The 27,211-nt window shown below is 38.7% G+C and overlaps 2 protein-coding genes across 2 annotated transcripts; both read right to left on the minus strand.

Annotated features, from left to right (window-relative positions):
- Positions 1-389: 389 nt before the first annotated feature.
- LOC111608698 (anionic trypsin-2-like) lies at positions 390-2,456 on the minus strand. Its single transcript, XM_023334509.1, has 6 exons — positions 2,420-2,456; positions 2,066-2,255; positions 1,809-1,991; positions 1,604-1,665; positions 911-1,059; positions 390-809 (listed from the first exon to the last, which is right to left on the minus strand). The coding sequence occupies exons 1-6, from the start codon at positions 2,454-2,456 to the stop codon at positions 654-656; spliced, it is 777 nt and encodes a 258-aa protein (XP_023190277.1). The 3' UTR covers positions 390-653.
- Positions 2,457-4,965: 2,509 nt separating this feature from the next.
- LOC111608700 (arginine esterase-like) lies at positions 4,966-7,026 on the minus strand. Its single transcript, XM_023334518.1, has 6 exons — positions 6,990-7,026; positions 6,636-6,825; positions 6,379-6,561; positions 6,174-6,235; positions 5,480-5,628; positions 4,966-5,378 (listed from the first exon to the last, which is right to left on the minus strand). The coding sequence occupies exons 1-6, from the start codon at positions 7,024-7,026 to the stop codon at positions 5,223-5,225; spliced, it is 777 nt and encodes a 258-aa protein (XP_023190286.1). The 3' UTR covers positions 4,966-5,222.
- Between the last annotated feature and the right edge of the window lie 20,185 nt (positions 7,027-27,211).

The raw sequence follows: 27,211 nt of genomic DNA on the forward strand, positions 1-27,211 counted from the left end.
TTGTGTTTTTATAATGTACAGAACTTTGAAATGCCTTGTTGAAGAAATGTGTGATACAAATAAAATTTTATTTGATGTGTTAAGAGTAAAAAATGAAGTTTAATCTTTCAATGTCAAATAATTAGCTCCAAGCTAAATATTTAGCCTGCATGTCTGTTTTTGGAAGGTGTCCGAAATTCAAACTATTATTCAGAAATATTTTTGCTCAAAACTCATCAGGATTTACCAGATGGTTTACAAATGATAACATTGTTTTCTAAACTGGTTGGTCAACTTAATGATGAGTTTAACAGCCTTTAAAACAAAAAATATGTTCAATAATTTAGAATCTGTTATTTTCTTAACTAATAATCAGAAATAAGCACAAGAGAGACAATCTGATCTGATAACAGACATTTATTTTCTGGTCATGTGACAGTGGATATTATTACTGATTATTAAGTAAACAGCAGCTTCACTTGAGAAATAATATATTAACACAGATTAGCTTGTGAACAATAATTTTAATTCCCAAGGAATTCAGCTATAAATCAGAAAATGAGTCAAGTGAAAACTGAAATTTAAAGATTGACTTGAACTTTGTAATTTTGTGATGCTGGGAACATATGCATTTAGCCACAATTCACCCACTGAGAAACCCAGGATTTCTTTGGTTATATAATTGGATTAATTGTGTCATCTATCCACTTCTTGTAGGCACAGACATCCATGAAACCAGCTGGTGTAGCGTGTGCATGCGTAATATCTCCAGAGAAGGCATGGACGCCATACAGCCTGTTCCTGAACACCCATCCTCCACCAGAGTCGCCCTGTCACAAACACAAAGCTTTCAGTTGTTATGCTGCTGTGATTTATCCAGTAAAATAAACATCAAGCTTTTGTGCAGAAAATAGTTTAAAGACCGACATACAGCAGATGTGTCCTTCTTGGTGGTTTTCGCACTGTACCAATTCTGGTAACTGTACTTAAAGTACTTGCATCTTGACAATGCCTCTTCCATCTTGTAATTTTTATCAATCTTTAACTCTGCACACTGAAGATCATCAGAAAGATGTGTGACTGTTGAGAAAAAGCAGCATAAACACGTAAGGTCTGTTGAAGTGTTGACACATTTTGCTCAGGCTATCACCTTGTTTGTGGTTATTACACTGCAGTATGTTACTTGTATAAAATGCTTTTTTTAAAATCAAAACTGTCACTATGTCCTCACGGTGAATATGAAACAGATACTCTATGAAAAGATTGACCTCCTAAACCTTCTCCCTGTTGTCCTAGTTGTCTGCAGAAATGCACCACTCCATGTCAAAAACAACCAATCAGAGCCAAGAGGAGGATCTTAGCGCTGTCAATCAATGCTCATGTACAATCTGTTCACTGTACAGGGGAGCAACCTGTTATGTGAGCTTGTTCAAATTTTCAGGCTAAGCTCACAGTTTTCTCAGAACTTCCTATTTCAGCTTTAAGCAGTTTATCTCAGAGTTTGTGATCAAATCTTCAACCAGCTTACTAAGTTCAGCTACAATAGAGTCTAAAAATGATTTGATTCATCTGAATCATTTGAGGTAATAACATAAACAATGAGAAACATAAACATTCATCTCACTTCTACTGTTGAAAATGCCAACTCTTGTTGGTCCATAACCTGCAATCTGAACCTTGGTGCCGCTGAAACACAAGAAAAAGAAAACTAAAAATAAGTCACATTAAGAAAAACAACTAACTGTGGGAAACCAAATATTCCTGCATGAACTTTGCCTCATCTTGCAGATCAAGAACCAAGTTCTGAATCTTGAGAAGATAAAACTTACAGTAGGAGAGTATCTGGACAGTCAGGCAGTTTGATTGGTCGGATTGTTGTTTTATCTGACAGCTTCAGGAGCATAATCTCATGTTCACGACCGTTGCAGTCTCTATAAATTTTACGTTGAGTGATTGTATAAGTCATCTTTGCAGCTGTTTTAGGATGAACTCCTACATGTACCTCATTAACCCTGGGCAAAGAAAACACAATTATTAGAGAAACAGAGTTATAGGTGATTTTTCAGTAAAACTTATCCTCACTCACCATCCTCGATCTGACTCCCAGCAGTGAGTTGCAGTCAGAACCCACTGATCACTGATCAGAGATCCTCCACACATATAATGCTTTTTTCCATTAGATCTAAGGATATTCACATGATACTGACGTTCATCATCTCTACAAGTCTGACCTCCAATGATTCTCTTCTGCAGAGACACTGAGCTCACTGCAACACCTGGACAAGAAAGTTGCTGGTTTTAGCAAATTAAATCCACACAGTAGAAATAAGGAACCAACATGACAGCTTTATAATGAAAACAGTAAAACACAGATCAACATAACTCATAGCGTTCAGAGCCAGTGGAAGAGTATCCAGTGTCTCCAGTGTGTCCAACTCACCCAGCCCCAGCAGCAGCAGAACCTTCAGCAGAGCCATTGCTGGTCCAGCTTCCTGTGAATGTCTGCAGTCCTGCAGCAGCTTTTAAACTCTGTTCACAACTTCCTGCTGGACAGGAAGCCACCAATCACAAGTTGGACCCTGATCTGTCCAATCACATGACATCAATCTGTTTCCTAACATATATAACACTAAGAATTTAGACTTGACTGGAAAATGTGTTTAGAGACATGGACTTGACTTTACTTGAAAAGACTTGCTATTTAACATATAATCTTAAGTTTAAAACACATTATTTATAAATTTGGACCCATTAATCAGGTGTATTATAGTCTATTTTTGCCCCCACACCAAGTATTGCTTGTCTAGGTGATAAGAAAAAAAGTCTCTTAAGTTTTTTAAAAATAATTTGCACTTCAAGTATCTCTGTTGCGCTGAGCGTTTCACTGTCGGAGCAGAGTAATTCCTGAAAGATGGGTTTATCGTTGATGCATTTAACAGGTCACAAGCCGGAGCGTGGACCAATCACACCACTGGCGCCTCTGTGCTTTGCCTCGCAAGTTGTCGCTGCTTGATGTCCAAAGTTTTCCTCAGCATAAATTGCATGCGCGTCGTTTCACTCAAACTGAACACAGGCTGACCTGTATGGATATTTTCATCAACCCCCTGTGAGGACTTATGTTTCCTTTCTGTTCGTTAGCTCTGCTTGTGCAGCTCTATGTTATAACCTGTAGTTGTGTTTTCAGTGGTGTGTGTTGAGGAGCGGTGAGAATGATTTATATTTTTTAAACAAAGAATTATGTGCGGCGTTTACATCACTCTGCCCGGCTCTGTTTTTGTGTGTGATAAAGTATAAATGTGGAAACTTCAGGAACTCACACAAAAATATCTAATTATGAGTAATTTTGTTTACTTTTGCCATTAAGTTTAAATGTGTCATCTACATTTTCAAGAGTCTGTTTACTTTCCCGTGTTTTCAAAGGTATTTCTTATATTATAGGTAATGGGAGAAGGGACAAGGAGCAGTGGCATGAAATAATGAGACAAACTGGTGATTAACAGTCTGTGATTTGACTAATTAGAGACGTCATTACATATTAATCTGCTAATCGGAAAAAAAACATCTGTTTTATGTGGCTAAAATTTGGTTTGATGTAAAGTGGAGCTAATGTGCTAACAAATGGCAGGTTAAAGCCAAACAAAAATACAAAAAAATAGAAAAAAAGCCCTGATGCTACATTGTGAAAAATTAAAATATCCATTGAAAAAGAAACTATGAATCCTGTGACTTTATAGACCAAATATGTTACAAGGAATTTATAATGAACACTCTGTTATGGACAAAAGGACTCTTTGTCTTTTCTCTTAGCGTTTTATCTGCTCACACACAAGCTGTATCCTAATGTGTCATTTCCTTTATCCTTACGTGTACATATGTGCGTGCACATATGTATGTGTCTGTGTGTGTGTGTGTGTGTGGGGTGAGCATGCAAGCTGCTAAAAGAGATAGAGGTAAACAAAGAATTATGTAATCCTAACAACCCTCCTGATGGGGTGGCACAGATACCACAACACCATAACCACTAAGTGTGGTTGGTGCAGGTGGATGCTAAGCTAAAATATGGCGGACTGTTCTTTCTAAGCGTCGCATTGTCCCATGGCTCCCACACAGAGCGCCATGTCTCCAGTAGTGACCCCCAGCCCTCAGTGTTGCAACAGTCTGGACACGTCCCACAAAGCTAAGCTAATGTGATAATAAGATTGAAGACATTAAATATGGTAAAAAAAATGGCTTAAGCCAATGAGTAAAAACATATCACATTCAATATGATTCTCAAATAAGCCGATCAAACATGATAAAAATATTACTAATTTCAGGGGAAAGAAGAAATAATTAGCTCCAAGCTAATTTTTACTTTAATCCTCAATTTAAGCATTTTCGTCCCACATTAAACATTTAGTTAGTGAGTTAAATATTTACCTATATTTTTTACTCAAAGCTAAATATTTAGTTTGAAACTGTTGCATTTATACATCAATGAATATCGTGGTGAAAACATGATTATGATGTTAGGAAGAAAAAATTACCGTAGTTCATTGTTCTGTTGGGTTAAATTACTGCAGCAAACAAGTTTACTGTGAGTTTATGTAACATATGAGTCAAGCCATGTAGTTTATATTCAATATTCTTTTTTTAATCAAAGCCAAAGTCTTTTTATTATCTAATTATTATAAGATATATTAAAATATGAATCACCCTTTCGTCCAGATCCAAAATGTTTGACTTCTGGACAGGTCTTCATATCTGTTTTTGGAAGGTGTCCGAAATTCAAGTTATTACTTAGAAATATTTTTGCTCAAAACCCATCAGGATTTACCAGATGGTTTACAAATGATAAAATTGTTTCCTAAACTGCTTGGTCAATACAATGACAATTTTAACAGTCTATAAAGCCAACAATGTGTTCAATAATTTAGAATCTGTTATTTTCTTAACTAATAATCAGAAATAAGCACAAGAGAGACAATCTGATCAGATAACAGACATTTATTTTCTAGTCATGTGACAGTGGATATAATTACAGATTATTAAGTAAACAGCAGCTTTACTTGAGAAATAATATATTAACACAGATTAGCTTGTGAACAATAATTTTAATTCCCAAGGAATTCAGCTATAAATCAGAAAATGAGTCAAGTGAAAACTGAAATTTAAAGATTGACTTGAACTTTGTAATTTTGTGATGCTGGGAACATATGCATTTAGCCACAATTCACCCACTGAGAAACCCAGGATTTCTTTGGTTATATAATTGGATTAATTGTGTCATCTATCCACTTCTTGTAGGCACAGACGTCCATGAAACCAGTTGGTGTAGCGTGTGCATACATAGAATCTCCAGTGAAGGCCTGGACGCCATACAGCCTGTTCCTGAACACCCATCCTCCACCAGAGTCGCCCTGTCACAAACACAAAGCTTTCAGTTGTTATGCTGCTGTGATTTATCCAGTAAAATAAACATCAAGCTTTTGTGCAGAAAATAGTTTAAAGACCGACATACAGCAGATGTGTCCTTCTTGGTGGTTTTCGCACTGTACCAATTCTGGTAACTGTACATAAGGTACTTGCATCTTGACAATACCTCTTCCATCTTGTCATTTTTATCAATCTTTAACTCTGCACACTGAAGATCATCAGAAAGATGTGTGACTGTTGAGAAAAAGCAGCATAAACACGTAAGGTCTGTTGAAGTGTTGACACATTTTGCTCAGGCTATCACCTTGTTTGTGTGTCATTAAACTGCAGTATGTTACTTGTATAAAATGCTTTATTTAAAATCAAAACTGTCACTATGTCCTCACGGTGAATATGAAACAGATACTCTATGAAAAGATTGACCTCCTAAACCTTCTCCCTGTTGTCCTAGTTGTCTGCAGAAATGCACCACTCCATGTCAAAAACAACCAATCAGAGCCAAGAGGAGGATCTTAGCGCTGTCAATCAATGCTCATGTACAACCTGTTCACTGTACAGGGGAGCAACCTGTTATGTGAGCTTGTTCAAATTTTCAGGCTAAGCTCACAGTTTTCTCAGAACTTCCTATTTCAGCTTTAAGCAGTTTATCTCAGAGTTTGTGATCAAATCTTCAACCAGCTTACTAAGTTCAGCTACAATAGAGTCTAAAAATGATTTGAATCATCTGAATCATTTGAGGTAATAACATAAACAATGAGAAACATAAACATTCATCTCACTTCTACTGTTGAAAATGCCAACTCTTGTTGGTCCATAACCTGCAATCTGAACCTTGGTGCCGCTGAAACACAAGAAAAAGAAAACTAAAAATAAGTCACATTAAGAAAAACAACTAACTGTGGGAAACCAAATATTCCTGCATGAACTTTGCCTCATCTTCCAGATCAAGAACCAAGTTCTGAATCTTGAGAAGATAAAACTTACAGTAGGAGAGTATCTGGACAGTCAGGCAGTTTGATTGGTCGGATTGTTGTTTTATCTGACAGCTTCAGGAGCATAATCTCATGTTCACGACCGTTGCAGTCTCTATAAATTTTACGTTGAGTGATTGTATAAGTCATCTTTGCAGCTGTTTTAGGATGAACTCCTACATGTACCTCATTAACCCTGGGCAAAGAAAACACAATTATTAGAGAAACATAGTTATAGGTGATTTTTCAGTACAACATTTCCTCACTCACCATCCTCGATCTGACGTCCAGCAGTGAGTTGCAGTCAGAACCCACTGATCACTGATCAGAGATCCTCCACACATATAATGCTTTTTTCCATTAGATCTAAGGATATTCACATGATACTGACGTTCATCGTCTCTACAGGTCTGACCTCCAATGATTCTCTTCTGCAGAGACACTGAGCTCACTGCAACACCTGGACAAGAAAGTTGCTGGTTTTAGCAAATTAAATCCACACAGTAGAAATAAGGAACCAACATGACAGCTTTATAATGAAAACAGTAAAACACAGATCAACATAACTCATAGCGTTCAGAGCCAGTGGAAGAGTATCCAGTGTCTCCAGTGTGTCCAACTCACCCAGCCCCAGCAGCAGCAGAACCTTCAGCAGAGCCATTGCTGGTCCAGCTTCCTGTGAATGTCTGCAGTCCTGCAGCAGCTTTTAAACTCTGTTCACAACTTCCTGCTGGACAGGAAGCCACCAATCACAGTGTTATGTATGTGATAAAACAATACATTATTCAATGGCACTATTTTGTGTTCTATGTGGAAGAATACCAAATGTGGTATCAGCGCATTGATCTCACTATGTTCCTGGGAAAAATGTCTAATAAACTAAGTCACGTTTCACTGAGGTTCTGTTGAGTTTATATAGTTAATTTATGAGCAGAAACATAACACACATGACTGACACCGATCTGTCCCTAACGTCAATAACACTAAGACTTTAGACTTGACTGGAAAAAGTGTTCAGAGACATGGACTTGACTTCTACATCAATACCTTGGGACTTGAGTTGGACTTGAACCTGTTTACTTGAAAAGACTTGCTATTTAACATATAATCTTAAGTTTAAAACACATTATTTAGAAATTTGGACCCATTAATCAGGTGTATTATAGTCTATTTTTGCCCCCACACCAAGTATTGCTTGTTTAGGTGTTAAGAAAAAAAGTCTCTTAATGTTTTTTAAATAATTTGTACTTCAAGTATCTCTGTTGCGCTGAGCGTTTCACTGTCGGAGCAGAGTAATTCCTGAAAGATGGGTTTATCGTTGATGCATTTAACAGGTCACAAGCCGGAGCGTGGACCAATCACACCACTGGCGCCTCTGTGCTTTGCCTCGCAAGTTGTTGCTGCTTGATGTCCAAAGTTTTCCTCAGCACAAATTGCATGCGCCTCGTTTCACTCAAACTGAACACAGGCTGACCTGTATGAATATTTTCATCAACCCCCTGTGAGGACTTATGTTTCTTTTCATCAAGGTAGGAGTCAAGAATAGAACCCATTGCGTTAGCTCTGCTTGCACAGCTCTAATATAACCTGTAGTTGTGCTTTAAGAGGTGTACATTGAGGAGCGGTGAGAATGATTTATATTTTTGAATAAAGAAATATGTCCGACGTTTACATCTCTCTGCCCGACACGACTCTGTTTCTGCACTGATAATGTTTATGTATGTGGTCCCGTTTGGCCGGTAAAGCTCTTCCACCTGTGGAGAAGCTCCACAGGGTTCAGCCTGTGGAGGAGCTTTCACACTCACCTCAGTGTCGCGCATTACGCTGGTTTTATTAGGCCGCAGCAGTAATCGTAGTGTTTCTTATTATTATGCTTCCTATAAATGAATTGGCTTTTGGGAGGCTTTTTCATATTCAAAAACTCACCAAACTTAGTGGACCTGTCAAGTCTGTGTGAAAATTACGTAGTTTAAAGTCGGTGCAAAAATTGCACAAGAAACAGCTCAACAGCGCCACCTGGCAACTTTCAAAAAACTCTCCGCATTGACCTTAGTTCATCGTACAGGCATGAAAATTGGTACACTGATAGAGCTCCCCACAACATACTAGAAAATCAATTAATGTCATAGTGCAAGTCAAACAGGAAGTCGCCCATTTTGTATTGAAGCTCTGATTTTGACCCCGTGTACATCCTTCACATTTGATCTAACAGGTGGTCAGGTTGACAAATGAGGTTAGACAGGAATCTCCACGGACTATGATGTTTGCAGATGACATTGTAATCTGTGGTGAGAGCAGAGAACAGGTGGTGGAAAATCTCAAGAGTTTTTCCCTAAAGGCTTGCCCTGGACAAAAAAACAAAGTCCAAGGAACAAAAATAAACCCAAACCAAAGACATGAAAAGACCATGAAGAAACCAGAGAGAAGGGACGAGTAGCAGTGGCATGAAATAATGAGTCAAACTGGTGATTAGCAGTCTGTGATTTGACTAATTAGAGACGTCATTACATATTCATCTGCTAATCGGAAAAAAAACATCTGTTTTATGTGGCTAAAATTTGGTTTGATATAAAGTGGAGCTAATGTGCTAACAAAGATGCCAAACATAAATGCAAAAAAATAGAAAAAAAGCCCTGATGCTACATTGTGGAAAAACTAAAATATCCATTGAAAAAGAAACTATGAATCCTGTGACTTTATAGACCAAAAATGTTACAAGGAATTTATAATGAACACTCTGTTATGGACAAAAGGACTCTTTGTCTTTTCTCTTAGCGTTTTATCTGCTCACACACAAGCTGTATCCTAATGTGTCATTTCCTTTATCCTTACGTGTACATATGTGCATGCACATATGTATGTGTCTGTGTGTGTGTGTGTGTGTGGGGTGAGCATGCAAGCTGCTAAAAGAGATAGAGGTAAACAAAGAATTATGTAATCCTAACAACCCTCCTGATGGGGTGGCACAGATACCACAACACCATAACCACTAAGTGTGGTTGGTGCAGGTGGATGCTAAGCTAAAATATGGCGGACTGTTCTTTCTAAGCGTCGCATTGTCCCATGGCTCCCACACAGAGCGCCATGTCTCCAGTAGTGACCCCCAGCCCTCAGTGTTGCAACAGTCTGGACACGTCCCACAAAGCTAAGCTAATGTGATAATAAGATTGAAGACATTAAATATGGTAAAACAAAATATGGCGTAAGCCAATGAGTAAAAACATATCAAATTCAATATGATTCTCAAATAAGCCGATCAAACATGATAAAAATATTACTAATTTCAGGGGGAAAAGAAATGGAAAAGTACAGTAGCACTTGTGGAGGAAAAAGAGGAAAACCTACCAGTACAGCAAAATGTAAGGGTAACTCAGGGTAAAATCTGCCCTTCAGCCCACATTTGCTGCTCCAGATGCAGTACCATTGGTTAGAGTGGTAACATAGTCACATAGTGCATTCACCCAATCACTGCATCTGGAATGGTTATACAAGCCTGCTCCAGCTTTCCCAGTCAGGTCTGAGGGGGGGAGCTGTAGACAGAGGTGCTAATGGTTTGTGCTTCCAAACAACTAGTTCTATCTTTGTTTGCTATGCACTTTTAAGACTCACAATATAACAATTATTTGGATCTGAACACCCACTGATCTTGGAGCCATGAAGCTGACATGCACTGAACTGTAAATGGAACTGGTGAGTTGCGAACACAATGTAGTTTGTTTGTTTAGCATGGTAGCTAATGCTAATTGTTTGGCTGGCATCTGCAGTTAATTGTCACAAGATCAAACTTCTGCTATGAGGACACCGGTGTCACAAGATCAAAGGTAATGAGATAAATGCTGATATCTTTATTTTGTCTTAAAGATTAGTTACTGGATATAATTATATTTATTCCTGTATACAATAACTGAGAAAAGTCTACTTAAGTAGCAGGCTAGTAATTTACTGGTCCTGTTCATTTGAATATTTGTTTGTCCTGCATAGAGGTAAATATAAGTTAAATATAAATATGTTACTTATACGTATGGAAATTTAGTAAATTAGAATTTAAAGGCAATTTATTTCACTTAATTATATTCATGTAGTGAATAAAGTCAAATGCATATCAGAATATTTCACACACTACACAAATATTATCGACCAGCAACATGACTTAGGAATTTGATTGGAACCTGTTAGGGGCAGAACAGATACTGTGAGAACCACCGCAGAGATAGTTCTTATGGATTAACGACATTCTCTTAAACTGTGCTAATATACTTCTTGGGAAAAGACGTAGTATAATCAGAAAGCAGCCCATTTTGAATAGCATTTTTTCTGGTACATAGTGTTATTTTAATTTAAATGCCACCTTAAACACTTGCATGTTAGTCAATCAGGGTTTCTGCAGGTTTCGCCAACTCAACTTTAAGGCTTTAAGACCATTATGAATTCAATGTAAGGCATGGAACAAGACAGAAAATTAATCATATCGTATGGGTAGCCAACAAAAGTGTGCAGAGTGTCAGGACGAACATCGTTCAGCCAACTGGCAATCACTTTAAACTTAACCATGATGGACGAGAGTAAACTAGCTAGCTTTAGCCGCTGTTAGCAGCTAGTTACTTATAGCTGCAGCTGCCTCGAGTCACAAAAGGCAATGAAGATGTTTGCAAACCTCTCAAAGAAAAAAGAAATCCACATAGAACATACAAAGGTAAATAGTCTTGCCACAACAAAATTTAAGACTTGTGATTAACGTATTTATATCTTTTCAATGAATTTAAGATATTTTAAGGTCTTATTGTTAGATGAATTTTAAGGATGCAAGGACACCCTGGTCAATGGGTCCACAAGGACACCGGTGTCCTCATAGCAGGTAAGGGGTTAAACAATGTCTGAATGGTTGGTACAGATCTAGGCTAAATATTTCCCATACCTACTTCAAAATGTGAACTTCTTTCTGAGATCTGGGTGATCATTAGATGTCTAAATGCAGACCTGTTGTTAGCTGACACTGACTGGTGAAAAAATAAAATAAAGAAAATAGAAGCTGCTGTCAGTCTTGAACTCAGGACCCTCCAAATATTAGTCCAGTACTTTCCTAACAGACACATCTGACAGGAAGTCCACCCATTAACTTATCCATCGAAGCAGTCACCGGGTGAAAGGCAGAGTACACCAAGGAAAAGTCAAGAAACGCACACACACAGCCCCCCCCCCCCCCCCCCCCCCCCCACACACACACACACACCCCTGTAAAAGAAATACAGAGTTGCCACTAAACATGTTTTTGGACTTTGGAAACAAGCTTATACTTTGTTTTAACGGTAAAATAAGACAAATATGTATTAATCAGGAAATGGATACGTGAAAATAGTTTCTTGCTAAAATGTGTCAATTTCTGCAGTCAGAGCATGAAGTTAGCAGCAGTGGTCCTTGGTGGGCCTTTCTACATCCAAACACAGAAACAGAAAAGTGTGTACCCTCTGAGAAAAAAACGGTAATAATTACTAATAACAAATAAGTTTGTTTTTTTTATTGTAGCAACACTAAATGGAACTCAGAAATATTATGCAACTTTAATTTTGGACCCAAAAAATAAGCAGCTCAGCAACGCCACCCTAGGAATTTCACCCAGGGAACATTACCTTCTTTTTAAGGCACACAGGTTCAAATATGCAGGTGTGTATGACATCTGAGACAGTTCACAAAGCAATTTATTAAATTCTATTTAAAATATTATTTTAAAAACAGTGCCCTATAAAAGAAAAGCAAATAAGAAAACAGAAGAGAAATCACAGTAGCTGAGGTAAAGGGACCAATAGCAAGGGCCGGCTTCCACCAAACACAGGAAACAAACAAACAAGAAAACCTTTAAAGCACCAGAAGCAGTGAGACAACCCAAGCACAGTAATCACGGCACACAGAAGAGGAAGACACCGTCAACACACCAGCACCAACACCGGACTTCAGCAAAGGAGGAGGAAGAGGAGGAGAAGAGCAGCGCAGTAACGTTCACTTTGCAACCTGTTGCTGATTCACAGCCAGAACCCACTGGGAGCGAGCCACACGGTCGGAGCACCAGGAGGACATGTCAGGATGAATGAGGCAGCTTCTTTTACACCACGCCCACTTTGTCCAGCCGGAACTAATTTCACCTGGAAAATATTTGTATAGAAATGGGTACCTTTCTATACCTTTCTTATTTAATGGCAGAAAACATACATACATGAACCAATGCTGGTTTAGCCACATAGACCTGAGCAACTCTCACACACACCTGTGGCGTGGCGAAGACCAACGTCTGCTTCGTCTTCATCTGGGGTGACTTGGCGGCCAGCTGGCCCTGTGGCCAGATGGACGCTATTTCTCGGGAACGGGAACAAAGCAGGAGGCGTCCCACCGAGCTGGTCTGCTCTCCTGGTTGAGAACGTGACTCACGACTGCAGACAGCTGGCTGGCACGACTCCTCAGAAACCTGCCAGCTGATCCCATCAGGGCCCCGCGGCCCCGCCTCGGCCCTGGCTCCAGCTGTCTCCTCGCCTCTCCGGCGGTCACCGTGAAGGCAGGAACAGCGGCTCGTCAACAGTGGGACGGAGCTCAGCGGGGACATGAGCTTTGTTTATTAGTAAAAATGACTCCAACATATCTGAATATCTGGCAGTCTAAAGAAAAAAAAAGTTTAGTCACCAATGTGAAGTTCCCAAAATGTCTGGTGTGCAGTGAGGAAGTGCAACATTTTTAACCAATTAATCTTTATTTGTATAGCAGTATTAAATACAATGGAGTGACTAAAGTGCTTCACGGGTAAAATAGGCAAAATAGTGAAATAACAGACATAAAAACACAATACACAAAAAGAGTAACATAACCAGCCTAAGGCCAAGAAAAATGAATTCAATTCAAAATTCAAATTCACTTTATTGTAAATTTCCCCAATGTGGGAAAAAAATAACAGAGCAGTCCATAAAGCAGTCTTTTATTTTTATTTATTTTTTATTATTTCAATCTTATGTAGATGCATGTCCCCACATACCTTAACTTGCTGCCTGACACCTGAATTTCCCCAATGTGGGACATCCATCCATCCATCCATCCATCCATCCATCCATTTTCTAACACCCTTGTCCCTAGTGGGGTCAGGAGAGGTGCTGCTGTCCATCTCCATCTAACGTTTCGGGTGAGAGGCGGGGTCACCTGGACAGGTCGCCAGTCTGTCGCAGCAACGTGGGATAAAAAATTATATATTCCTTCTATTCTATTCTTCGGCTTAAAATTGCATTAGGAATTTTTTCGAGAAAAAGTTGGAACATTTTTCTTACTCCTCCTTTATACTTTTTTCATTTTGTGCTTTGTAATAATTCTTCTGTCACTTCTTTATCTGACCAGTATTTATTTTTTTTAAGGAACCTTGATGGATCTATTATTGAATTATTCAGAGCACGAAAAGAGGCACCTACGTACCAATCAACCTGGCAGACAAGGCATTTTGAATCAGACTGTTTGTAACTGCAGTTACAGAGGCTAATTTGTAGAGACTAATTGGTAGTCTCTACAAATTATCAGTAGAGACTCATTATTTATCTGAATCTAAAATGCTAAAAACAGCTTATCATGTTTTGCAAGTATATTACAACATCATGAAGAAAAACAATCATCCTACTCCCTGCCTGAGTTGGAAATTTAAATTTCTTTTAAAGCCAAGAATACCTTAATGATCCGAGCTCAAGCTGAGAAGTAAAGGTTCTGCAGAAATAGAACTCAGAAATAAAATTGGGGGGAAATATCTTTTCTTGAAGAAGCTCCCCCCTGTGGTAACTATCCTTCACATGACAGGCTGAGTGCTGCTCTTTGTCAACCAACAGGAGGAAAACACATTTTTTGTTCACTTATCTCATGTTCACACTTTTTGACAGGCCGTTTTAATTCAGCTGCGTTTTCGTCAGAAGATTTCAAACTTTTCAAGCACTTTTAGCTCAAAAGGCGGTGGCTCTGGATAATTACACGTAGTTGTAAGAAGCAGATGTTTTGGGGTTTCTTGTGTTTAACATCTAAATAAAGTCATAGTGAAGCAGGAGCACCAACTTTTGAGAGTTGAGGCAGAAAAATTACCTTTCAGAAGGGAGGCTGGGATTCCTATAGGAGGGTGTGAATATGTTTCAGGTGCAGAGACAAGATGGCTCCATCAGTCCATATTGTTCTGAACAGCGTCCTGATGATGTGTATTGATAATGAAGTGCATCAATGGAGTATCTGTTACTTATGTCATACTACATATGTTATGCTGTATATCACTGATGTATCTGTTTAGGGCAGGAAATAACTATGGGACTACATTTTATATTTTAAGGTATAACTAATATCCGAGGGTTAGAACATTTGTTTTCCTGCTTGGAATTGGCAAATGCTTGAACCTGGATCACCTGTCTTGATATTCCTAATAAAAGTTGAGAGAGGAATCAGCTGACTGGTGTCTTTTTAACCAGAAACAACATGTAAAGTTTAAGAATTTCTAAAAATACGACAGCTGGTACCTGCCTAATCCTGGCCACACAGTAAAAATTGGCAAAACATTTCTTACTTGTACTAAACAGCTGACTCAGCCTTAACTGATGGATTATAGTCCATGATCTATAGTCCATGATCTATAGATCTATGATCCTGGACTATAGATCCATGATCTATAGATCATGGATCTATAAAATATACTATAATCTATAGTATAGATTATAGTATGATTATAGTGAGTAATAAAAAGTCGCATTTACCGCCAGAAATAAGTGCAAATATTTCCAAATTAGCATCACAAACACTTTTTATTGCAAAAAATCACTAAAAGAATCACAAAATCCTGGAGGAACTGGAAAGATTATTAATGTTATTAAATTTTAAGAATTGATTGATATTTTAACAGTTTGAGAAAAGGTTTGATCAATACATTATGGTACAACTGGCTCTTTAAGAGCATTCAAGATCTTGATTTGGCCCAAAATAAAAATGAGTTTGCCACCCCTGATCAAAAGGATAAAATATCTTGCCTGAATTAACAAATAGAGCTGCTCAGTGCTGGAGTTTTTATTTTATTTTTTTTTATCAAAATACAATTTTGTTGCCATTCTGTTATTCCCTTCTCTAATGCCTGTAGGAAAACGAGTCAAAATATTATCAGAGAGAAATTAATTGGTTAATAACATAACACAGTGTGTATTAAAAAGAGAATAATACACACGCCGTCACAATTTCCTAATCACTATTTGCAGCTCCAACAGAATTGTCCGATACATTTATGTGGGAAGCGAAACAAAATTCTTGAATAAAATTGACCTCATGAAAGTCGTGTCATTTTGTGTAACAAAAAAAACAAAAACAAATAATGAAGCAGAGGAAATACACCTGCTCTGATGGTACACACTTTGCAATTTTTTTTTAAAATACATCAGCTCAGCAGACGACTCTGTGATGATAGAGATGACGCTCGTCTGAGCATAATGACTAACTCTCCTTTTATTTATTTATTTATTTTTTTCCTGCCTCTCGTTTTCTAGGACTAGCTGTAATACCAGAGCACGAGAGGGGATCGTTTCTACGTCAGAGGCAGCAGCAGTCGCAGCAACGCCCCCGCAACACATCTTACATTCAGGGAGGACGACTCTGTGAATGAAAAAATAATCTTCCAGATAAATAAATTCTTGTGTTTGGATTTGCACTGAATACGCTCAAAACTTCACAACTGCTGCTATGTGAATGAGTGAGGAAAACTTCTGCGCGAAAACAGAAAAGCAGATGCTACTTCTGTAAATGTGTGTGTGTGCGTGTGTGATGTTGTGTTTTACATGTTCCTGGGAGACTCAGACAGTCCTTTGTTCTTCCATCCGTTGCTCGTGTCTAATCATCTTGAAGCCGTGTCTTCCTTCTCTCAAACAACAACAACATGAGTAAAGCTGCCACCAGTCCAATTAGATGTGAGACTGTGACAGTGTTAAGATCTGCTTCGCCTGACACTCACACCTTATCATGTCACTCACTAATGAGAACTCTCCAGGGTGACTGCATCCATGATGATGAAGCAGTCACGTTTTTTTTCCCTCTCTCTCTTTCTCTCCTCCTCTTCGTGCGCTTTCATCTGCCTCTGATCTCCGCGGCTCCGCTCTCAGGCCGGCTCGATTCTCAAGATTCTCCTCGCCTTCCTGGCCGTGGTCAACAGGAAATTAGGAAAGGCTGAATCACGCTGGGAAGGCTGTCTCTGTCATCAATAAAACCTTTGTGATAAGGCTTAATGTATTTTCTAAGAAGTCCCTGCTGCTCCGTGTAAGATGGAGAGCCGTGAGACGGGACTTCTCCTTATCAGTTTGCTTTGTGCGTCTCGTCTTTTGATGTAAATCTGGCCTGCGCACTGCTTCGGAAACCGAATCTGAGATTCATGCTGAGTATGGACAGTTTTTCTAAAATTTTCTTCAGCCTCCACATTTATTACCGCTTCTGATACTTCAGATTTTGATATCGAGTTGACACCACGCAAATGCAGGACCAGAATCACCGATATTGATGTTGATACTGATATTGATACCAATGCGATACTTTTAATTGTCTAGGTTTGAAATATCATGAAACTTCAAAAGCTTTTCCTTTGAATGATTTTGTTAAAACCTAGGACAGAATTTGAACATAGTTTATGCCTACAAAATACTTTAATAACATACTAACATAGTAATCAGAAACAATAGAAAATCAGAACAAATTCGCTTTTTCCCCCCTAAATAAACCGAGGTGCTTTGTGATCTTGATGGGGCTGTGGATCTCATCCTGTTACGTCAACCTTAATTTGGGACGGAAGCTCAGTCAGCTCCTTACCAGCATGCCTCCTTCTTGTCCTGCATGAAAACGTCAAACAGAAAAAGGGAAGGAAAAAGGGCCACAGCTTTGAGCAATTGCATGAGGTTTGCACGTGCGCGTTGAGCGGCGTTGACAAAAAGCGCGTGAGTCACAAAGTTAATTATATATATAAAAGGCTCTTCTCTGTGTGCTGCTTTTCATCCTGTTCCTGCGTTAATACCCGCAGGCTTCTGTTTCCATCTGTCTCCCCGTTACTTTGTTGCATGCTTTCATGCCCCGAGGATTGTGTCTCTGTCCTGATCGCTTTGTGCCTCCAGAACCTTTTTTTTTCTATTTTAATGTGCACCGACTTCTGAGTGAAGTATAAGACGTGACGTATCTCGACATTGGAGCACGTCAACCGTGCCACATAAGCAGGCCTGACACTTGATTGTCTATGGTACGGATACGTGTAGACGCGGCATGTCTTTGAAAGTTTAATTTTTGTTTTCTGAAACAGCAACAGAGATAAAAAATAAAAAAAATTAGTAGACTGAATGTATTTCCTCTGTGGTCTTAAGAGAGTAACAGCGCCCCGCCTCTTTAAACACAAACACAAACAAAGAACACACTGTGTGACGTCGACATTCAGCTCTGAGGCAGTCCATCGCAGACGAGAGGGAAACAAATACAAGAAAAACGCCCCTGGAATGAAAACAAAACATTCAGAGCTCTGATGAGTTGCTGAACTTGTCGTTGTTCCTGTTGCATAAACCGAAACGCCTGCAGGCGGGTGCACCGTAATGATGTCAGCGGTGACTTTGCATCAGGCGAACTGGGGCAGACAGTGAAGGCAGGGCCGCATCGGCTGGTCTGCGTGTGTTCATCGCACTCACTCCAAACCACCGACACCCGAGACGCCCCGCCATCGTGGGAACAGCTGGGATCGTGTGTTAAAATTTATGGAAGATATTTCGGAGATTATTTAGTCTTGTATGAGTTTTGGACGGTTTAGGTTCTTCTTTCACAAACTGGTCCATGTAAACCTGTGCAGGTTCTGCGGCGAGTTTCGTGTTGTTTGGAAATCCCTTCAGCCACTGGGACTTTTGGTAGTTCAGGCAGATAAAGGAATGTTGTATGATGTGTTGGAGTCAAACCTCTGCTCTGTTTGTTGTTTTTCTCACCTGCAACCAGCTAAGTACTATGGTATGCAGTTATGTAACTGAGGTATTGCTGTTGTGTTGTGGTGGGGCGAAGTAAATAAATATCTCTCCTTAGCAACTTTGTGTGATAGACATTATATTGAAGAAGTGTCAGGGTTTCACATTTTTAGCCAAAATCACTCTGTCATTTGAAAATATTTGATTTTGCCTTCCAATATCATCAGATTATACATATTGCTTATATACACACTGCAGTAACCAACTGCAACAACAACAAAAACTTAAGTGTTTTTGGTTGAGTACACTCGGAATAAGACAAAATTAACTTACAATCAACTTTTCAGCAAAATAGAGGAGCTTGGTTAAAGTCAAAAGACCATTTTTAATGAAAAATTACTAGCTCCACTGGTAGATCATTCCACTTTTAACATGACATGTTTCCCATGTCAGACCTAGAGTATATGTCTGAAGAGCAGTTGGAAGTAGTTGAAAGTTTTTACTTTATGGTTTTGAACTCACTCTGAGCTTTAAGCTACTTTGATGCACTACAGTGGAAATTTGAGAAATATTGGGAGCCAATAAATCCTGTTAGATCGGGGGTGTCAAACTCAGTTTTATTTTGGGCCATACCAAAAACATGACTGCTCTTAAAGGGCCGGTTGTGTCAGAATGTATTGATGAAACCAATTAAACTGTTAAAATATTAATAAATAGATGTTTGTTTCATCATTCAGTAAGTCTTTCTTAAATTAAATAATATTAAATATCTTTTGATCAGTCCCTCCAGGATTTTGTGATTTTTTTTTTCTTTTTGCAATCAAAAGTGCCAGCTTTATGCTGCTAATTTAGAAATATTGGTAGGACATCTTTTTTGCGATATTTGTGCTAACAGATTATGTTAAATGTGACTTTTTGTTACCCTCCGTATCGATCACAGACTATAACTTGACATCAAGTAAGGCTAAGGCTGCAGTCACTTAAACCAACATTTTTGACCTTTTTTGAGAAAAAATTGCAGTAAGATCAGAAAAAAAAATGTGAGGATCTGGGGTTTTTTTTCTAAATTTAGTGAAAAACATGGAGTGACTTATTGATGTAATTTGGAGTGGGCCACATAAAAAGCAACGGCGGGCCATATCAGGCCCCCGGGCCTTGAGTTTGACACATACTTGTTAGATGTAATCTTAAAGGTGGACCATTGCCACCTGATACCATTGCTGAGATTTTTGTTTGAATATACAAACACCTGGACTAATACAGAGCAATGCTATAACTTCTATTATTACTTAAGAAGCAAGAAGGAAAGTTTTTTTTAAAATTAAAAAGTTTTTAAAATGTAACCCACTGGAATAACTCTGTAAATCAGAGTTGCATGTCTTCTGTATGAATCGTGGGTTTATCTTCATAGAAAGATGAAAATCATGGGCTCTTCTTTACTTGTAATCCTGACTCAGATCTGCGATATGTGGTTGCATTTTTCAGCCTACTGGGGAGGCCATCAAGCTTTCTCAAGTGCCATTTTGGATATACGTCATTAAAAAAAAGAAAGGCTTTTTGAAGTCTCTCAGTTTTTACATTAACAGAGAGGTAGATAATGCACTCACTCACATTAGCGAAGTAATGAAAAAAGACAAACACATGCTCAGTTTAAAGCGAATCCATCTCCACCACAGGTAGAGGTGGCAGTGTGATTAGTGGTATATGATTCACCCTCTCCTCTCCTGCTAAAGAGCTCTGCATATCTAAGTGCAGCCTCTTTGTGTCCAGCTCACATCACCAACTTATCGCGGCCTTACGCAATCCCACACCTCCATACGTTAGCGGGCTGCTCAAAATAACACTGCGCCCTTCCTCTCCCATCCAGCGACGCGACGTTCCTTAAAGGCCGACGCCGCAGGGATTCGTGGGAGGATGAGAAGCAGTGGTGGCGATGACTCCGACCTGAACCGAGCGTCTACGAGGTGAGGCCCGGGATAACGCAATTGTTTCCCCTGCTGGAGAAAAGCGAATCCATGACTTCTGAACATCTGAAGTCCCTTCTTCATTACAGAGGCAGTATTATGTTGTTGTTTTTTTAACTTTATGTCATGTTATGTTATTCCCTCATCAAAAACATACCTGGAGTGTTGCCTTGATTATTTCATGCATTTTTGAGAAATCCTTTAATCTTCCTTGGCAACCAGTCAGCTGTGCAGAACGCCTGGTTGGACCTAACACCGCCTTCCAGCAACCCCACCCACGTCTCCCCAACTCAGCTCCTTCAGACACCACCAGGTGTTTGCTGCTTCAGACAATTAGCAAACACATGGTGGAACTGAGCATCTACTGAGCTCATTATATGGGCTACTGCTTAGCGCAACGTTTGGAAGAATGTTGTTAAAGAGTTAATAGAGGCGGAGTTTAAGGAAGAGTAGGAGTTTCTTAAAGAGACAGAAGCCCAATTTCTAGGCGTTAAACTATGAGGTAAAATTTCTTTTAAGTCACATTTGATTTGCAGCATTTTTATAACAAGTGAAAGTAACATAGTTAATTGATTGTGCTGTAAAACGGCAATATGTGGCAGTAAGACAGATAATACTGTTGGTCGACATATCTGTAAGTCTTTGACTGCAAAATTATTGGAATTACAGCGCCTTGGTTAAAATAAAAATATTTTAGTCTTCTTTCAACTCGTCCATACAGGCCAGATTTGTAAAATATGTGACATATAGTCACTCCAGATTTACAGCAGGTTTTGTATTTCTGCTGCACTCTTTCAATTTTCACGATTGGATTAAGCAGTCCTCTGTGACGTATTTAAAACTTGAGTTTCTGTTTTATAACATAATCCAGTTGAATTTATAAGGAGAACTAAATTACACAGAGTGGTGGATTTTTAATAATTAGGTTAGTTTTGAAGAAATTTGTTATACTGGACTTTACGTACAAACACACCTCACTTAAGATTTCTATTTGTAAAACAGCTTGAAAATAATCACTTGTCATTTGTGTGGTATATACAGTCATGTTAAAAATTACACTGAAAAATTCATTTATTTTAGTAGCTCAATTCACTAAGTGAAATACATTTTATAAAATAATTACACACAGACTGATGATTTTAAGCTATTATTTCTATTAATTATGATTAGTTTCCGCTTAAAGCTAATGAAAACAGGACATTTACGATTCAAATATTACATCACAGTCGGACCAATAAAAAAAACATTTTAAGGCAGAAATGTGGACTTTATTAAAAGTGTTTTCATTACCGGCTTAAAGATTATCTTCAAAAGCTGATACTGTAGATACATGAACATCTCAGTAAGTTGTAATATGTGCTCCAAAGAGGCTCATTTGTCAGATTCAGCATTTATTTTGAACATAACATATGCAGGTATTAGACGTGTTTAGTATTAAAACACTTTTTTATTGGTTTGATTTAATATTCTAGTCTTGAATGTTGTTTCCATTAGCTCTAAGCAGAAAATCATCATAAGTAACATGGATAAAAACACGAGTCTGTGTGTAAATATTCTGTATGGAGTGTTTTTACTCAGTGAACGGACTTACTGAAACAAACACATTTTTCAAAGATATTGTAATATATTGAGATTCAGCTGCAGCTCAAAAACTATTTTGAATGCAGAAAATTATCCTTCTTCAAGATAAACCCAAATATGCTAGAGTTGATATTGGCAGGCCAAAACTTTAGGAAAGCCACAAAACAAAAATCAGCTCCAAAAGTCAAATTGATGGATCATTACGTAAAAGGATATAGCTTCAAAATAGTTATTAGAGATTGTAGTATCTCTCACATTTATACTTCAGTTAGCAAATAGGCTGCAGGAACTGAGATCTGACACACAGTTGACTTTAGTACTCTAATTACAGATCTGAAGTGATGCACTCAGAGCACTGATACATTAAGATCATCACATCACTAATGTCTGTAAATGTTAGGTATGAGGAAGTCTATTGTCTAAACTATAAAAAATGAAAATAATGAAATACTTTATTATGTATGAAAGAAAACCTTCAAAGACAGCGTGGAATTACTGCTTACACATTCTGACAGTGAAGAACAATCAGCCAGTGTTTGTTTCTATGATAACGGCATATTATGGTAATCACAAGAGAGCCCACTAAGAGATTGACTGACAGCTTTTAAAAAAAAAAAAACTGTTTACGGCTACAACAGCAGCCTGCGGCTTCAAAACAATTCGGGAAAAAGATCTAATGAGGAAAAAGTGTTGACTTTCAGTCACAGGATCTTTTTGCTTATGCTGACTCAGGGGGTCAGCGACGTGACACACAGCAAACTGTGTTTACCCAAATCTACAAATGCACAACACTCACCAGGAAGGTATGTGCATGCACAATTAAAAGAGGCGTGACAACTTTTTCCAATGTTCACGCCTCTGCGAGATTGGCTCAACATGCGTCACATCGCTTATCCATCAAACCTGAAAGGTTTAAATTCATACGATAAACATCCACTTACTGAAAGTCCCAGGACATATAATTCAGTTTTAAATACCTTTCTTTAGCTTGCACCCATAAAAATAAAACGCGCAGTGGTGTGTTGTGTGTGAGCCAAAAATCTGGCAAAAGGCGGAATGATTTAAAAAATTAAAATAACATCCGTGCAAGAAGTGACAGAGCTTAGTCATAAATCTCTGTTTCGCCCCAGCAGCATTCCTGCCTGATGGGCATGAAAGTAAAATGTTGGAGCGAAACTAAGCTAACATTTCACTTGCTAAGGGAATGCTAGTTGCATATTTGTCAGGAATTTGCTTCTGGTTCAGATAATGTCACAAAAAAAATGTTGGGAAATCTTTCCTTGTTTGGATTTTTATGGAAAATTGAGTGGGATTAACACAATTACGTTTCTATAACTTAAACTGATACGTTACGATACTTCAAACTGAATGACGTACACCAGCTGAGTAAAGTTTGGAAAAAAAAAAAAAAACCATTTTCCTTCAGTTGTAAGGTATGAACAAATCACCTGGCCAAACCGTTACAGGGGCGTAATCATATAGACATTAAAACAGACTGTGGCAAGAAACATCGTGGAATCTTATCTTTAAAGTTGTAATCGTCAATTTTTACTGAGGAAGAAATAAATAAAAATCTTGATGGATTTTATTTCCACAAATTTTGGACTAAGGATTCCGACTGGTCTGCACAAATGTTACAAGTTATAAAACCCCAAAGAACAACAGAAACTCCCTCAAGTCTGAAGGTATTGCTTTTGAAATTATATTTTTCTTTGATGGAGAAGTACATGGTACATTGAAACCCAATCCGTACTGTGGTTCTGAGGCTCAAAACAAAACTGAGATTTTCGTTTTTGCTTGAGAAAACCAGGTGTTTTCCACTGAGGGTTTCACTTTCAGCTTACATTTCCTCAGATATACCGTCCGGCTAAAATGGAAAGCACATGACTTAGATTATTTTAAGGTTTCATTGTAACATTTAGCGAAAGCATTGCTCGCACCTGCGTTCAGCCACAGCATGGCCTCATCCTGTGTTACTGTCGGGCCTCTTTTTAGCGAGTGTTTATTTTCTGACTTTAGTCGCAAAAGCAGCGAAAACAGTTCGACATGCTCCCTGCAAAGAACTGAATCTGCCTGATAACTAAGCCCGACAGCCTAATAGTAAAAATATAGAGTAATTTGCAGAGGTTTAATTGTCAGTCATGGTTCATTTATGTGTCGTAGAAAGATTTCAGTGACTTTATAGAAAAAGGTTTGTGAAACACTGACAGCTAGCACCCAGTTTCAGATGGTTTCAGCTATTGAAAAGCAACTCAAACAGAAAATGCTTCTATCCTTATGGTACAATCCTACTATGTCTCTGAATATGAAATAATTTCTGGCACTTTAAAAAGTGACGGATACATTTCTTCTAGTTGAAATGCTGTTTTCTCTTTGCCGACTGGATCTGTCGGCTCAGGCTCATCAGCCAGGGATTTTTATTTTTTTTGCCTCTAACAAATTTTCTTCCAGTGTTCTCCATTTATTTCTCATTAGATATTAGATATTCACTGAGGTTTGGGTCATGACCTGAAAACATATGGACAAATTCAGCAGTTATGAATAATCTAGCTGTGGTTGCTGGGAATCGATTCCAGTGTACTGACATTATGAGTTTCTTCACCTGATTAGGATTCAGATTCAGATCTTTATTCATGTCCCAATGGGCAATTCACTTTACAGCATCAACACACCAACAAGTGGCACTAAATGCTCCTGCTTCAACCAACGGAGGCTAAACACGTCGATCAAAAACATACAGGTGCTGGTAAGACTAAAAAGGTGTACAATGAATAAACAATAATGTAACCAGAGTATTTTTAGTGTGACTTGTTTCAAACTAATAAAACCAGCTGTTAACCTTTCACCCCTCTCAACACTTCCTCCCTTTTCTAAAAGGCCACACAAGACCACCACACTTCAAAACATCTGAACTACCAGCATCTCTCCCCAGATGGGTCCCCAAATCATCTCTGCCATGATCATCCACTGACACTACAGTCCCTGCTATCATCATCATCACCATCGTTCTCGGCGATCACACCCAGTGTAGCAGCCAGGTGGGCTGCGTGTGCACTCAGCGCATCGCACTCCTGCCCGGCGGCTCCGCGTGACGCCAGCTGAGCCCTTGGCTTAGGGCTGCAGCCTGCTAGGAGGAAAGCAGAAGCCAGAGGAACGGAGGAGCAGATTGGTCAAGATTACTCACTGTTGTCTGACTTTGAGGCCAGCATCTTTGTGCGGGATGTTGGTGGATAAACAGGAGCAGAGAGTGCTGGGCCCAGATACCACGCACCGGGTCTGTTTCCTTCCTTCCACGACCCAGACCATCTGGGTGGGAGTGTTCGTCAAGAGATAAAACATGTCAATAAAAAAATAACTAAACAAATGTCCATATTGAGAATTGTAAAGCAAATCTTTGGTTATTTTTGGTGTCATCTTGTGTCTGCTGGCATTTTAAAGCACTGATCTCATGTCTAAAGATGCCTACCAGTTATGACAATCTTGTATGCCAGTCTTTTCCTGTTTTTCTTTCTCCACGATATAAAGCAATGAATTAAACTGCAGAAGAACATCTTGATTCCAAACGGATCATTTTGGCTTTTTCATCAAGACAAGCAGCAATTGTTCACGCCCACACAGGAACAGCAAGTTCAGGACATTTTCCGCATGTAAAGCAAAACTGTGGATTCAGCAGTAAACTGAGTGCAGATTAAAAAGGTTATCCAAACATTCCTCTCCACAGTGTTTAGCATGCAGGAGGGAACAGTTTCCTGTTGGCCAATGTACTCTTCCTGTCCACGCTTCAAGTGACGCTCAGCTTCCTTTAAAACAGGAAACTTGCTTGTTTTTTTGTTTGTTTTTTTTTCAGGAGGTTTTAGACAATTTTTTGAATTGAGAGGGAGTTTTTTTTTACTGCCTTTTATGAGTGTATGCACAATGAACTCTTTTGGGGAATTCTCACATTATAACTGCAAACTTTAATTGTATTTCATCAACCTTTATTTTATGATACTTCATTGTAACATTTTATTATCCATGAAAAAGTGAATATGCATTCTTACAGCCCTCCTTTTGAACTTGTCACAGAGCGCTGTTCAATCGCACAAGTTTGGCACAATTGCAAAACCTACAAAAGGTCCATGTAAACCCAAAAGAGCCAATAGGTCCATGTTAGCTCTGGAGGAGGTGCAGGGTTCAACAGCTCAAGTTTAACAATCTGTGAACAAGACATCTATTACTCACGAACTTCACAAATCTGGCCTCCATTAAAGAGTGGCAAGATGAAAGCATTAAAAAAGTCCTGCAGTTTCCTGTAAGCCAGATAGGGGGCAGAGGAAGCGGATGGAGGAAGGTTCTTTGGTCAGATGAGACCAAAATGTAACTTTCTGCCCAACTTGTCCCTGAAAATAAACTCTGTAAGCTTCCTGAATGCACCATCTTCCCCAGTAAAATATGGCATCATGCAGTGGGGGTGCTTTGTTTCACTTTCCAGATGAATAGAAACCCTAATCATACAACCAGCGGCTCTTTGGAGGAGTCATTACATTAATAAATAATTTGGGCGTTTTTGGAAGATTATCACAAATTCTTTGGCAAAGTCAAAAAAAAAAAACCCCAACAATCCTAACAGCCAAAGCTGCAACTGAATGGTTTAGATCAGAGGTATAACTCTCAAATCTCAAATTATTAGATGCATCCTCAGTCCAAGAGACCTGAATTAAATGGTTCCTCACTATGTAGAAACACAATTCAAGTTTTATGGGGAATGACTATTGAACATTCAAGCATGGTTTCATTTTATGGACATGACATAAGCCAATTAGAATGTCCAAGAGAAGAAGAGAATTGCATGAAAACAATAGATGGATGTGCAAAAGTATTTGAACTGTCACTGGCAGAATAAAATCACTTGAACTAGCAGCTATGAGAAATCCACTTCTGATCAGAGAAATGCACTAAAGTGCCTGAAAAAAAATCCATAACGTGATCAGCGTTGTCTGAGCTACGTTCAGACCATAAATCTAATCACTGTTTGTGTTAACATGTTAATCCGAGTCTTTCATCGGAAGGGGTTTTTCTTTCCCTGTTCCTATCACAAGGAAAGCTCTGGTAACAGTGAAAACAAAAGCACCTGTCAGGGAGTTCGCTGGGGTGAACGAGGCTGCCGAATGAGCAGAAGAGGCCGCTTGATTGAGAAATTAGAGCCAGACATGTTGCCTCACGTTTTCACTGCTCTGAGTTCTTCTGTAACTGAACCCAGCTTTAATTATTGTGTAGGCTGTCACCATGATGGATTGTCAGGAGGGGAAGAAGTTTCCAAGGAAAGATTTTGTTTCGTTGGAGAAGTGAATTGAAATATTCCTCCGAAAAG

Source organism: Xiphophorus maculatus, chromosome 5, assembly GCF_002775205.1.
Source record: "Xiphophorus maculatus strain JP 163 A chromosome 5, X_maculatus-5.0-male, whole genome shotgun sequence".
Lineage (NCBI taxonomy): Eukaryota > Metazoa > Chordata > Actinopteri > Cyprinodontiformes > Poeciliidae > Xiphophorus > Xiphophorus maculatus.